At 33.9% G+C, this 15940-nt stretch overlaps 1 protein-coding gene across 1 annotated transcript; it reads left to right on the forward strand.

Moving 5' to 3' along the window:
- The first annotated feature begins 230 nt into the window (after positions 1-230).
- LOC110941050 lies at positions 231-3603 on the forward strand. Its single transcript, XM_022182654.2, has 3 exons — positions 231-2270; positions 2368-2485; positions 3073-3603. Exons 1-3 carry the CDS (start codon positions 807-809, stop codon positions 3315-3317), a joined length of 1827 nt encoding a protein of 608 aa, XP_022038346.1. The 5' UTR covers positions 231-806; the 3' UTR covers positions 3318-3603.
- The last annotated feature ends 12337 nt before the right edge of the window (positions 3604-15940 follow it).

Here is a 15940-nt window from a genome sequence, read left to right on the forward strand (position 1 = left end):
TCACCGCACTGTCGTGCCTTCGAGCGAGTGTTCACGGGTTTCAGTCCTAGGTGAGGGTTTTTCCCGGTTCGGATGCGAGTGTAACCCGATGTGATGAATTTCGCCAATAGCCTATTTGAAAGATTCGTTGGCCGTTCAAAAAAAACCAAACGCTAACAAAACACGCAAGTAGTGCACCTCAACACTCAAAACTTTGGTGCATAAATCAGAAAGCAAACAACATTACAAGTACCAAAAGAATAAATTCAGTTCAATTTCTTATTATAAATTCTCCCCCTTCTTAGCCTCTCACTCTTTTTCCATTTCAAAATTTTATTTTATTATTATAACATTATAACAATAATAACAATAATGATCTGAACACAGCAAGCAGTTAACCTAGGGTTCCAGATCCAACGGCCACCACCACTTCACCGTCATCACTCACCGTAACGGCCGCCACCACCACCACCACCACCACCGTCTGATGTCACCAGGTACATACATATAACATACACACATGTATGTCATAACATATCGAAGACTTTCGCTTTCTAAATAACGAAAAGTGTGTTCCTAGAACAATCCGGATCTAATTCGAGTATATGACCGTACGATCCTGTAATTCTGTATCGATTATTGATTATATGTGTGTACAAGTGTATGTAGATGTGTAATTTTTAGCTGTTGTTGGGGAATTAGGGTTAGGGTTTCGAATTGACGTCATCGGTGTTGAAAATTGTGAGATAGTGACGGGAGTTAGGGGGGAACGGTTGCCGGAGGTGGTGAGGACTCATCGGAAGAGAGTACGGACGGTGCCGGTGCCGATGCCGTCGGTGGAGATGAGGAGGACTACTAGGGTTTTTGGGGCTAGGGTTTTAAGGTCAGGGAGGAGGTTGTTTAGTGGTCCAGTGGTTTTTAAACATATGCGAAGAGCTCCGTTAGCTGCTGCGAATGTTGGAGATGATTGGATTGAGTTGCTGGATAACGGCGGTGGTGGCGGTGGTGGTGAGTGTAAAGAGAATGGATGGCGTAATTCTGATGATGACGCCATGATTAAGTTAGGGAGATCGAGGGAAGTCTGTTCTGTTAAGGTTGTTGATTGTGATGGTCATGGTCGGTCTTTAACGGAGAATAGGCGTTGGGGTTTGGTTTATTCTAGGAAAAGAACGAGGAGTGAATCGATCGGATGTGGTGATTTAGATAAAAAATTTGGGAAAAAGTTTTCCAGGAAGCAATCTGGAAAGAACGATGTTGCTGACGTGTCACCCTCGTCTGTTTTGATACCAGATGTCAACACCACCGAGACTCTTTTATCTTTAAAATCTAAGAAAAAGAAGCTAATGCGGGTCTCGGTCTCTAAATCAACCCGCCTAAGAAATCGTGTTAGCGTACACCATGGCATCCAAAAACGACGAAGTTCTTTAAGATCAAGTAAACTAAGAAACCCTTCAAATTTTGGAAATTTCAAATTTGACTTTCCAATGAAGTCAAATCCAGTGATCTCAAATCCGACTCAGAAAACTAGTATTAAAGAACTCAAGGAGTTAACACAAGATATAGATTCCGCAAGTTGCAATGCAAGTATATTAGTGATAGAATCTGACAGGTGTCATCGAGAGATCGGAGCTGTTATCACAATGGAAATGATTGGTCCCAAACAATGGTTTCTTGTAGTTAAAAAAAACGGGGTCGAGAGGTTTCGGGTCGAGGCTCTAAACGTAATGAGACCGTGTTTTTGCAACCGGGTCACTCACGCCATAATATGGGCTGGCGGTGACGAAAGTTGGCGACTTGAATTTCCGAATCGACAAGATTGGTTTGTTTTCAAGGAATTGTACCGAAGATGTTCTGAAAGAACCGTACGTGTGCAGAGTTCGTTAGCAAGCATCATACCCGTGCCCCGCGTGAACGAAGTATCAAACTACGCAGATGAAAAATACGTACCGTTCAAGATGCCCGATTTGTATATCAGTATGGGAGGTGATGAAGTTTCTAGAACGTTGGAAAAGAGTGATCCTGTTTACGACATGGATTCTGATGACGACGAGTGGTTAAATAAGTTTAACGATGGGTGTGAATCGTGTGATACAAGGGTTGATGAAGATATTTTTGAGAAAATAATTGATGCTTTTGAACGAGGGTTTTATTGCACTCCAGATGATTATTCTGATGTAACAACGGTTGTTGATCGGTGTTCGACTCTGGCATCAAAGGATGTTTTGAAAGCTGTTTTTGATTATTGGTTTGCTAAACGGAAGAAGCGTTCTGCACTTATACGCGTCTTTCAGGTTAAAAAAAAAAACTATGAACATTATTATTTGTATAAACTGTTAAGTGTCGAAGTGTGCATATCTGACATATGTGTCTCATGGATTATCGTTGCAGCTTTACAAACCGAAAAGATTCGAGCAACTAAATTTCAAATCGGTTCTGCGCAAGAAGAGGTCGTTTAGACAACGTGGGACCCAAGCTGGAAGAGGAAAGCAACTAACTTTCTTGAAAGGTGTGTGCTCCTTCTAGAATAACGGTTTGTTCAAAACTTGTTGAAACCAACTGAACTGCGGAAACCGAAGCAAGGCAGCCAGTTTGAGATCCGAACGGTTCGGTTTTTTGTGGTTTGGATTGGTTTGGTTTGAAACTTCGATGCGGTTGTGTAAAACCAAATTGGCTGTTTAATCTTTTTTTCCATATATGTCTTTTCATTTTCAGAATGTGTAAAATGCTATTTTCGTTCAGTTGGTTTCAACAAAAAAGACGGAAATACCTTTGAGTTAACGGAGAAAAATGGATGGAGTTAACGAACTGGATGAAAATGGCAAGATTTCAAATCATTTGGATCCAGATGCAAAAGAACAAACCTTTGGACGAAAGTCGCAAAACTAGCCAAACCTCGGTTACGAAAATAGCATTTTACTCTAATAAAATTGGTTTAAGCCGCTAAAACTGAAACATTAAATTGCTAAACCGTTAAAACCACCCAGCCCGATCGGTTTGATTTGTCGTTTTCTGAAACGTAAAGTTAATCATTCGGTTTATGTGTCGGCCTTTTGGATTTTTCACTAATAACCAAAAGTGAAAATATATTTTCAGCGGCCTTATACGAAAAGACATTAACTGCGGCAACAGAGGCAGAGGACACCACTACCAAAGTTGAAGAAACCGAAGCGGCGGCAAACTGGGCAGAACAGGCGGCAGTTGTGAAGCGGCAAAGAGCCCAGCGGTTGATGAAGGTTGCAGACTTACTAACTTACAAAGCGGCGATATCAGTTAAAATTGCAGAATCTCGAGCAACATCTGATCATACTAATGATGAACTTTTTTTAACCGGTGAATAGCTCGTCGGGTTTTAGTTGATGTTTTGATTTAGCGATAAAAAAGGTGGTCGTTTTATATAAAGACGAGGTTGGAGACGTGTTCTTTTAAATTAGTTTTTGGAAGCTTTGGCATGAAAGCTTTTGCTGTACATAAGATGTATGCTTGTACATTCTGCATCACCAGTAGTACTTTACGAAAACTAAATGCTGTACAAGCAGAGGTTTGGTAGTTTTTCTAAAAGTTATAAGGAAAGATGGGTTAAAAGTTATAACTTATGAGAGGCATAAAGAACTTGTGTCGGTTTCATGGCCTTTTTAAGTTCTATTTTATCTTTGGTTCTATTTATCTCATCTTGTTTTTAGTTATTTCACATTTAAAGTTGGCTAGAGGCATAGATGATGGTTGTTGTAAAGATGGTAGCGGTGGTGCTACGATGGTTCTCAGGTCAACGGTGGCTGATCGAGATGTATGTTTTGGTTTTACAATTTTAGACACCAAAAAGGGAAAACCGCACGTGTCAACATGTGAGGGGTGTGTTCAAAACCGGATATTCGAATACCCAATTATTTATTTAATTTTTATTTTTTTATTATTTTTTGATATTTGGAATCGGATATTTCGGATAGTTTCAGATATCCAAATACAAGTTTTTTGGATATTTTTCGGATGTTTCGGATACTTTCGAATCTTCGGATATCCGAAAAAGATAAAAATTAAATTTCGGATATTCCGAAAATTTTTAAAATCGTTATCTGAATCCGAATTCGAAAATTTGGAATTTCAGACATCCGAAATTTCGGATATACCTGAATTTTCGGATATTTTGGATATCGGATAATTCGGTTCGGATTTTCGGATACGGATAATTTTGAGAACCTCATGCTGCTATGTCAATATTTTGGTTTTGATAGATATTGATATAATTTGGGTTAACTTAGATAGCCCAAACTTTACAATTTATAACACCTTTAGTCTTTGAAAATAATTTGTTAACTTTTTTTTGTTAACAAATGGGGACTAAACGTGTTATAAATTGTGTATCAAAACTAAAATATTGACATAATATAAGGACCAATCCTGTAAATTAAATCTATTAACATATTGAAACATTCGTTGACTTAAAACTTTTGTTAGCCATTTGTTCTATTTGAAGTTTTAAACTGTTTACCGGTTTAGCATTACATTTAGTGCTCAAGATTCGTAGGTCACATCTAGTTATTAGTTTCAACTAATTATTAATAAAGCGTTTGGTTCGTTGAAATTCAATAGTATTGAAGTCGGAATTCAAACCCTAACAAATTGAAGAACTCCATGGAATTAAAATCTCAGTGCATATAATATGTTTGGTTGGAGGATGAATATTCTAAAGCCCAGTTCTTTCAAATTTCTTGGATGGATTTCAATTGCTTCAAATAATTGTGTGAACCAAACTCCTCATAATTTTTCTTAAGTGTGGCTTTGAAAGAACTAAAAAAAAAACAAAAACAAAAAACCTAATATTTATGCGAGATCATGTATTTACACCACTACGAATATCATTTGATTCATCAATGTTGGTCATCCAACCTCGACCCGAAAAGAAATTTTACAGGTCATGTTGTTAGTCGGAAATAAGTGAATGGTTATTTTTTGTCTATTTCAAATATCTCATAAACAAATTTGCATTCATTTTTGTTAATTAGAAATAACAAATACATTTAGTTTAACAATTTGATGAATAATAATCAGACATAAAAATGCTAAAAAATACTCTTTGAAATAACAATATAAGGGGTACCTGTCTTATGAAGGAAGGTGCACATAAAAGTCTTTAAGAAGAGATCTTCAAAACACAGTTTACCAGAATTTAAAATAATTAAAAAAAGATTCATTTTCAAAGGAAATCAACAATGTTTTCATGTGTATAAGTGTTTTTTTTACAGCTATGAATCCTTCAAATAGACTACTGGCGAAATTCACTACATCGGGATACACTATCCTCCGAACCGGGGAAAACCCTCACCTAGGGCCAAAGTTCATAAACACTCACCCGAAGGCATGACAGTGCGGTGAGGTAAAACCAGCTCAGTTCAAGGATCGAACTACCGATCTCCACCTATTCGCCTAGTCTTCAATCATCACCAGGTGCGCAGAAAATAATGGGGAGGACAAGAATCGCTGAGTCCCTTAAAACACCAAATCTCTCACTTACCACTCCACCACCACCTCATTGGTGCTTCATGTGTATAAGTGTATTTGAGGTTTTTTAAATAATTGAATTTTAAGATTCTCTCCAATAAAAAACTAACCGAATTGACTTGTGATAAGTGGCAAGTGGAGAAGAAGGTGGGAGGGTCGGCCCGGCCTTTGACTTCCTGCTTCACCGGGGGTCAAAGATGTCAGCAGTCAATAAATAAAGTCAACCTAATTTAACTTAAGTTTTAGAGTGTGAGGCTTGATTCTTGAATTTCAAATATAGAAATTAATAACTTTACATTGTAGATGATGTTAATCCTACTTGGTAAGGTAAAGTGTTTGTGCAATATATGACATCGTATAGAGGGGCGGACCTACATTGAACGGGTCGAGTTTCCCAAACCCCCATATTTTTTAAAAAATTAGTAGATCCGGTATATTAAATTTTATAAGGATTCCATAAATACAATTAAGTGGACACCATATAAAGAAAATGAAAGTTGTTATAGTGGTAAACTACCCTCTTTGTTAAAAAGAGTTCATGGGTTCAATCTTTGTATACCTCGTTTTTTCTATTTTTTTAAAACCTAATTCAAACCTAGCTCTGACCCGACCTGAACGAGGACCGACCCGAAAATTTTAAAGTTTATTATGAAAATTTTGAATACCGAAAAAATGGACCCCATTAAAAAAATAATGGGTCCGTCACTGATCGTATATGTTGATGTTTTCTTTAAATAATCGACCTCGAAAACGGGCTAGAAGGAAATTATTTATTATATAATTATAGTAGTCTTTTTTACGGAGTAGATGTGTTATTGTGTGGAACGAACTGAAATTGTTATTGTTTATATCGAATTTTGGCATATAAGCATACAATGACGGATTTAGAAATTTTTTTCAAGGATTTCTTTTACTAGATGTTCACCATTTTTTCTAAATCATACAAGATTTATACTAATTTTTTTCATTTTTTTCTAAATCAAGAGGGTTCATGGGAATCCAAAACCCCCTGATCTACGACTGTAAGCATATACATATCAATTGACTATAATGAATGCGTTTAATAGTTGCACAAAAGCATTTTCCAAGTTAAATAATGAAATCTTTAGATTCGAAACTTTAAAAGATATTGATATCAACTTGATAATACAATTATATTTATGAAGTTAGTACGATTAACTCTATCAAGTAAAAGATCACATTGATATGTAAATAATCCATAATCAAACACTTGATTTGTCAAAGACTGTTTAATTGTTTGCGAACTAATTGGAATATCTTTTAACAATATAAAAAGAACTGAATCAGAATAAATCTTCTTGCCTTGAAGTTGATATTATCCAAACTTGAAAATAATTGAATGGGTCACTTTTGTAGATTGATGGGATACGACCTCGACAACATTATGAACCCGAAACATGTCACACAAAACCGAACATGACATGACTCGTTATAGATTGGTATAAACATGATCTGTTTAACCTAATTTTTCTGTGCGTATTAACATTTTAAAACAACAATTTTCAATATAAAAGTATAAACCGAATTACTTACGTTTAAACATAATGCATGTCTCTAGTTTCTCTTTTTATCTTTTAAACATCACATAAGATTAAATTAAAAACCAATAAGATTAAGGTATAACAAAGCACATTTAAAAAAAAATTATAAAATGAATTAACCAGGTGAACCTGCAGAACGATGCGTTTAACTAAACTTGCTCACATGTTTAATCCAAAAATGACATGGGCTTATTTTTTAAGGCAAACTCAAAAACTTTATATTAGTTTCACGTTGTGTTAATCTATAAAATTTGCTACTCTCCATATTTTTTTGTTTCATCCTACCTCTCCTTCAAAGTTTTAATTCAAAGTTAAAAATTATAATGACAAAGTAAAGTTCAAATATAAAAGTTATTGAGTTCCTTATAATAGAAAACCGAACTTAATACAAAACTTGATGTAAATGTTTTTATATAATTGTAATAATATTAGTACGTAGTAGTAAAAATATATACAAGATTTATTATCTTTTTACGAAAGTTTAATGTTTAACTAATAAATTAACTTATTTATTATTAGTTTATTACCACATCAAAAGAAAATTTTGCTAATTTTAATTAATAAATTAACTTATTTATTATTGTTACATAAAAAAATGTTACTAAGGGGGTGTTTGGGATTGCGTTTTCAATCTGATTTTTTGATTATTGTGTTTTGAAATCGCAAAAGATCTATTTTGAGTGTTTGGTAAAAAATTATTAAAAAGTGATTTTTTACGTTTTGTAGAGTTCGAAACGTGATAATCCATAAACTATTTTTTTACGGTTTCACTTATTTATTTTTTAAAATATATATACTTGCCAAACACTCAAATGGTTGATTATCTGATTATTATGATATCAAACAACATAATCAAATCCAAACAATGTTGATTATCTGATTATTGTGATATCAAACAACATAATCAAATCCAAACACTATCTTTCTGCAACACGTTTTGTTACAGTTAATAATCTGATTCTGATTATTCAAAACGCATAATCTATTTTGGAAAAGCAATCCCAAACACACCCTAAGACGTCAAGTAGGTTTCGATGCCACGTACATAAAACAAGATACATTTTGACACGTAATTATTGTTGATATTAATACATAAACATAAAGTGTCAATTGAATCAGGGGTGGATATACCTTATAACAATGGGTAGTCTCCGCTACCATTTGACGTTTCGACGAAAATTTAACGTTTTTTCGATCTCTATAGAAGATCTTTTTTTAAACATTGTCTCTATAATTATTTTCTAGATCCGTCACTGAATTGAATGAAAATGATAGATTCATATTTTGTCTCTTAATTTGGTATCGGGTACCGGTACTGGTTCCCATTTTTCGGTATCGGTACCGAACCGGTATATTCGGTACCGGTACCACTTTTCCCCGTTTTTTGATACCGGTACTTTCGATACCGCTACCGAACTGGTACCGTACTCATCCCTAAAAGTTAAAAAGACGTTAAAGCTTTGTATAACTTTCTTTCCCTTAATTAAACTTTAAACTTTTTTACCATAATTTTACGTAAAACACATATTAAAATCTTTTAGACGTGTTATCGCTTAACTCATACTTAGCGAGGCATACTATTTCCGTCGCAACGCATTGGATATAATACTAGTATAATTTAACGTGGAGATAAAAAAAAGTTCTACATAAACACCGTGATTAGATTAGATGTACCCAAGGTATTGATGCCATAAACAAAAGGTTTTTTTTTTTTTTTTTTTTTTTTTTTTTTAATATTTTCAGTTTCAAGACATATTTGTACGTTATTTGTTTGAATCTTTTTTTGCCGTCCTTAATATAATAATAAACGAGGTCTTTGATACATGTACTATACTTTATACTATACTTAATTTATTATTCCTTAAAATAAAAGAAAATATTTAATAATTCATTGACTTGCAACCTTTGTTATTATATAAAGGGTTACCCCCACCCCTATCCTCATACATTCACTTCATCTTCTACAAATACACATAAAAACACCTGAAAACATGATTTGTCTAACATACGATGGCTATGGAGCATCAACAACAACCCTTGTGTTCATCACTTGCGTTTGGGTTCCGATCGTTCAATTAAAAAACACATTTTTTAAGATCATATGTGTTTTGATGATGATGTTATGTCCTTTACAACGACGTCATCATGATCATGGCAATGCCCTTAATCATGACGTGTGTTGGAAAGTGTTTCCAGACGTCTATCATCTCCCTACTCTTCCATTTTGTGATGTTGCCTCGAGAGGAGATGGTGGAGCCGCTAGCAAAGTGAAGGATGATATATGCTCCATTTGCTTGTCAGAGTTCGGGGATGGTGATGGAGTGAGCCAACTCGACAAGTGTCATCATGTGTTCCATAAACGTTGCATTGTCCAATGGCTAGATCACGGCCGCTTCACATGCCCTCTTTGTAGATCTAGTTTGTTGGACGTCTCATGCAAACTTGTAGCATAAAACATGTATCTTTTTTTTTTGTTTCCTAGTACTTTTAGAATGTAGTTGGTATATGGAGTAGAATTCTTATTATGTAATTAACCCGGTGGACAATCTTAGTTCTAATGTTATGTTCCAATCATATTGTTAAGAGTACATTTATATTTATGAATTCATATAATTACACCCAAATCTCTCTAACTTTAGCTTTGATCAAATATGATGGATAAGAGAGAAAGTCACTGTTTTTAGAATAGGACTGGATGGTCGGGGTGGGAACGCCTACATAAACGGTTCGGTTGAGTCTATTTGAACCAGTTGAACCGACGGACATGCAGGGGCGGACCCACCCCCAGCCCAAGGTTGGTGGACGCACCCCTTGAAAAAAAATTAGGCTTAATATCTGTCAAAAATCCTGATCGCACCCCTTGGAGTTTTTCGTCCGCAACCCTTGGAAATTTTCGTCCGCACCCCTTGAGTAAAAAATCTTATGAATTTATATTTAAAAAAATATAAATTCAGAAATCTAAAATCTTATTTGAAACATTAGTAGGGTGATGATGTTGTTTTAGTTTGTTTAAGGGTATGTTTGGCAAAAGTAGCTAGTGGCTGGTAGCTGGAAGCTGGTGGCTGGAAGCTGGTGGCTGGAAGCTGGTAACTGTAGCTGGTAGCTAGTAGCTGTAGCTTTTTAGATATATTTGGTGTTTGGTAGAGTAGCTGGAGATTTTAATAAAATGTATTAAATGACCAAAATGAGCATAACTAAAAATTTAGAAAGTTGGTACATTAAAAAGTTCCTTATTTTTAGAGGTTAAAATAGTCATTTTTTCCCTAAAAGCTTGTAGCTCCTTTTAAACGCTACTAGTAGTAGCGTTCAACCAAAAGCTTCAAGCTCCTAACCTAAAAGCTTAAAGCTCCTTCAACCAAACAAGACTTTTTATTGAGTATGAGCTTTTTTTTAAAAGAGTTAATTACACAAATGGGTCATGTGGTTTATACCTAATTTCGCCTTTGGGTACTAACTTTTTTTTAACATGTTTAGGTTCTATGGTTTCAATTTTGTAACACCTTTGGGTACTAACACCAAAATTAGTTAATTAATGACTAAAATACCCTTGCATTTTTTTAAGTTTATCAATGTAACACATTTGGGTACTAACATCTAATTATATATAAGTTTAAATCAATTTTATAAAATCTATTTATTTTTTTATTTTCATCTTTTTATTATATCTCTTAATAAATATAAAGTCTATTTATTTTTTTTATTTTCATATTTTTATTAAATTTCTTATTTAACATAAATCTACTTCTTACACCAGTAGTTTTTTAAATAGATTTTTAAATAAAATCTACTAGCTATATAGTTTTATGTAAATTAAATTTCTTACTCGTTTTAAATAATGTAAACCTTACTCGTTTTCAATTTTGGATACATATGATTGATAATAATAATAATAACAAATATCTTTCATGTAAAAAAACTAAGCCATTTTTAACTCGTTTTTTTTGTTCATTTACATTTTATTATTTTAGAAAGATATTTAATTTACATAAACTTTACTAGTTGCACCAGTAAAATCTACAAGCTATATAGTTTTATGTAAATTAAATATCTTTTTTACAAAAAAACGAGTTAAAAAAAGGCTTAAATTTTTTTAGTTTTATCTAAAATACCTAACTATATAGTTTTATCTAAAATACCTTGCTTCATAGTTTTATGAAAATTAAATATCTTTCTAAAATAGTAAAATGTAAATGAACAAAAAAAAATCGAGTTAAAAAGGGCTTAAATTTTTTTACATGAAAGATATTTATTATTATCAATCAATTCAATTCAAAATTGAAAATGAGTAAGGTTTACATTATTTAAAAAGAGTAAGAAATTTAATTTACATAAAACTATATAGCTAGTAGATTTTATTTAAAATATCTATTTAAAAAAATACTGGTGTAACAAGTAGATTTTATGTTAAATAAGAAATTTAATAAAAATATGAAAATAAAAAAAATAAATAGATTTTATGTTAATTAAGAGATATAATAAAAAGATGAAAATAAAAAAAAATTGATTTTGTAAAATTGATTTAAACTTAAATAAAATTAGGTGTTAGTACCCAAATGAGTTACATTGATAAACTTAAAAAAAATGCAAGGGTATTTTAGTCATTAATTAACTAATTTTGGTGTTAGTACCCAAAGGCGTTACAAAATTGATACCACCGAACCTAAACCTGTTAAAAAAATAGTTAGTACCCAAAGGCGAAATTAGGTATAAACCACATGACCCATTTGTGTAATTAACTCTTTTTAAAAGCTTAAAGCCAGAAGCTCCTAAAATCTCCATACCAAACATACCCTAAAAATGTTTCCTTACAAGGAATCAATAACTAGGGCTTGAAATTAAAAGTGAAAATTATGAAGTTTTGGTGATGAAAATTAACGGTGTTTTTGTTTTGGTTTTTATAGGAAGTTAGGAACTACGAGTAGGGAATTTATGGCGTGATTTCTCAAGAGGAAAGGGATTGAATCATCTTCCAAATTCGTTGATGTGGATACTCTTCCTTCGGATTCTTATGATCGCAAGCCGATTGAATCATATAACGTGAATCAACGAGATGAGATTAGAATGGCATATCTATTAAGAGGACCATGTCAACCAAGAGTTATAAAATTCCCACAATTAACGTCTCAAGGTAACGAGTTAAGAAAATTTAAGGAATAAAGGTATGACAAACACGAGTATGAGTGATGGTTAGAGTATAGCGCAAAATCGGATCGCGTGTTTTGCTTATGTTGCTATTTATTTAGGAGCCAATTTGGAGATCGTAGAGACACCTTTACGTCCGACAGGTATAACAATTGGAAAAATGTTCATGCGACACTTAAAAAACATGTTGGCTTAGTTAATAGCCTCCACAACAAATGTTTCCAAATGAGTGCTGATTTAGTTAACCAAAATCAAGCGGTACACACACAACGGGACAATAGGACCACTAAGGAGAAACGTGAATACCAACTCAAACTAAGTGATTCTACCTTGCTTGGAAAAAGGTTTTTGAATGGCGGATTGGCGGTTCGTGGTCAAGATGAATCAAAAGATTCATTAAATAAAGGAAATTTCTTAGAGCTTTTGGAACTAATGGGTGAAATGAATGAAGAGCTTGGTAAGGTTATCTTAAAGAATGCACCCGCGATAACCAAATGGCAAGTCCTAAAATTCAAGCGGATCTTAAACATTGTTATGCTCAAGAGGTACTTAAACAAATTTTAGAAGAACTGGTGATGATGTTTTTTCTTTATTAGTTGATGAATCATGTGACGTATCAATAAAGAACAAATGGCGGTTGTTATTCGTTTTATTGATAAATTGGGATTGTTAAGGAGCGTTTTATTGGGCTTGTTCATGTCAAAGAGACAAACACACTAACACTCCAATCGGTTATTAATGATATATTGGCACGTTATAGGTTAAGTTTAAAAAGGATAAGATGCTAAGGTTATGACGGGGCAAGTAACATGTCGAGCGAGTTTAACGACTTAAGGGCTCTAATTTTGAAACGATAACATGTTTAACAAATGCCGTTTGTGCATCTTCCACACCACAAGATATGGTTCGTGAAAGCCAAAGAAGACGATTGAAAAAAATGGAAGACATACTTTGTACCAGAAGTGAGTTGAATCAAGAAATGACACTTTAAAGACCCGGAGATACACGTTGGAATTCCCACTATAAAACGCTTTCCCGTTTGATTACTTTATATCCAAACATTATGGAAGTTCTTAGATGGCTAGTAGAAACGGGTCAAACTCTTCCTTGAGTAGACAAGCGGACGAACTTCTAGAGGATATGTAAAAATACGACTTTGTATTTTACATACACTTGATGGAGTATATTCTAAACATCACACACATATTGTCTCAATGTCTTCAAAGAAAAGAGCAAGATTTGATGAATGCAGTTCAATTTTTTCTTCCACCAAAAACCAACTTGAAAATTTAGGTTGGAAGGTTTAATTGAGTTCTTGGTGAAGGTTAACTCCTTTTGTGACATGTATGAACTTGATGTGAAAATTTTGGATGGTGAATACGTTAACCCAAGGTGGCCAAGAAGAAAGAGAACATCACAAATCGGCATTATTACGAGTGTGATTGTTTCATTGCGGTTACAGATTTGCAAATTAAAGAATTTGGGAACCGTTTTAACGAGGTAACATCAGAACTACTTGTTTGTATGAGTTGTTTGAGTCCGTGTGATAATTTTAGTGCATTTGACATTATACTAAAGCTAGCCGAGAAGTATCCATATGATTTTGATGAAGCCGAAAAACGAAGGCTTACGGTTCGACTTGGAACTACATTGATTTTGTGAGAAAAGATAAACAATTCGCCAACTTTGATGGTTTGTCAAGTCTTGTAAGGTTAATGGTTTCAACAAATATTCACCTATGATACACATTAGTGTTTCGTTTACTGAAGTTTGCTCTCGTATTGGCCGTCGCAACCGCAACCGTTGAAAGATGTTTTTCGGCAATGAAGAACGTGAAGACCGACTTGCGTAATCGGATTGGGCATGAGAATTTAAGTGATAGTTGTATATGTTACATAGAGAAAGGCTTGCTTAGGAAAGTAACTCTAGATGATGTTTTGGATATATTTCAAAAAATGAAAACCCGTAGGGCGATGCTTTAAATATATTTGTAACAACGTCTGAAGTGTTTTTAATGACTATAATTTTAGCTTGATGTTCTTTTGTTTTACATGACCCGACTCGAACCGACCCGGTATGAACTGAATTTTTTTATATACCTAAGGGTCTAAAATCTTTAAAAATATTCCGTACCCCCAAGAACAAATTCTTGGGTCCACCACCTCGGACATGGCCTGTGGCTAGACCGGATTTTAAGTGACTTAGTTTTTTAAAATTTTGTGAATACTAATGTTGTATGTTTTGTTCATCTCAGGCTTCATAATTTGTTAACATTACAAACCCACATAAAAAAAAATTATATATTAACTTTAAAATCATTTATATGCCATCGTCTGGTACGAGGAATTCAATTGAATTGATACTCAATTCATATAATAACATCACTGTTTTGTGAATGAATAGAACTGGAACCAAAGTGAATCATATTTCATTAAAGTAGAGAAATCTTTTAGAGCATGTCTAGTGGTACACATGAATAATGCCCCCATCCATGGGCATTGTACGATACGTGTCATCCCAGTCAGCAAAGGGGCATTATGGGCGTTTTTCACAAATAGACTTAGTGGGATAATGCCCCATCAATGATTACCCAATTATTTAAAAAAATAAAAATAAACTAAATAATATTTGTTGGAATATTCTTATTGGCCAAACAAGAATTGAGAAAGCATGCATGTGGCGTGATTTAAATAACGCGCAGGAGCAACTTTTGAAAAAAAACGCCTAAACACGCCTAGGTGTAGTGGGGGGTGGGCGTGTTTGGGCGTTATTGGTGAGGAAAAACGCCAAAATTGATACCACTATGGATGGTCTTACTCTCTAACCACTACCACCGTTTTGACCACCCATACCATAGATGTCACGATCATTACACCTAGAGTCGTTGCCACCACCTTGTCGTCACCTTAATTTTCTATCACCGTCGACACTACCACGCCACATTTCAACCTCTTTTAACAATTTAAAAAAATCAAACATGATTATTTCGTAAACCAATGAATCACAAATTATAATTTATTAGACAAATTTCATTCAAAATCTAATTTCATCAACTTCTAATTTCCTAGATAGATTTTAATTCCTACAAAAGACTTTCCTGAATCAAACTCTCTACAATTTAGTGTATTGTCTCTGAAAGAATTAACAACACATAGGACAACAAAAACCTAATCTTTATGTGAGATTATACATTTATGCCACTACGAATATCATCGGACTATGGTTAGTCAATTTTTGTCACCCGTCCACGATCTGAAAAGAAATTTTACAGGTCATTTAGTTCGTTGGAATTAAATGCAATTAAAATCTAAATTCTTTTAATTTCAAATATTTTAGAAACAAATATTCGTTCATCTTTCGTTAATTAGGCATAACAAATACAATTAGGGGCTTTTTAACAACTTCTGAATGGTTAAGTGCTTGAACTAGTAAGAGGTCTAAACCATTAAGTGCTAAACCAGTAAAAGTCTAACCATTAAAAGCTAAACAAAGAGCCTCTTAGTTAAAAGACTTTAAATACTTTATTAATACACTTAAAATAACAAATCTCAGTTGCGTTATAAGAGGGGACGGGGCGGTCCGTTATCGACCCCCCATCACGCGTGATGTTCAATCAGCACACCGCCGCCACTGAAAGTTTAACGCGTTAAAACAATAACGCGTGGAGTAGATAACGCGTTGAATTTGTGAACGTTGGGGTTTTTGACCGTTTTTATTTTTTGAACGTTGGTAAATTGTTTTTTTTATATAAAATCCCACAT

This window comes from Helianthus annuus, chromosome 5 (genome assembly GCF_002127325.2).
Source record: "Helianthus annuus cultivar XRQ/B chromosome 5, HanXRQr2.0-SUNRISE, whole genome shotgun sequence".
NCBI lineage: Eukaryota > Viridiplantae > Streptophyta > Magnoliopsida > Asterales > Asteraceae > Helianthus > Helianthus annuus.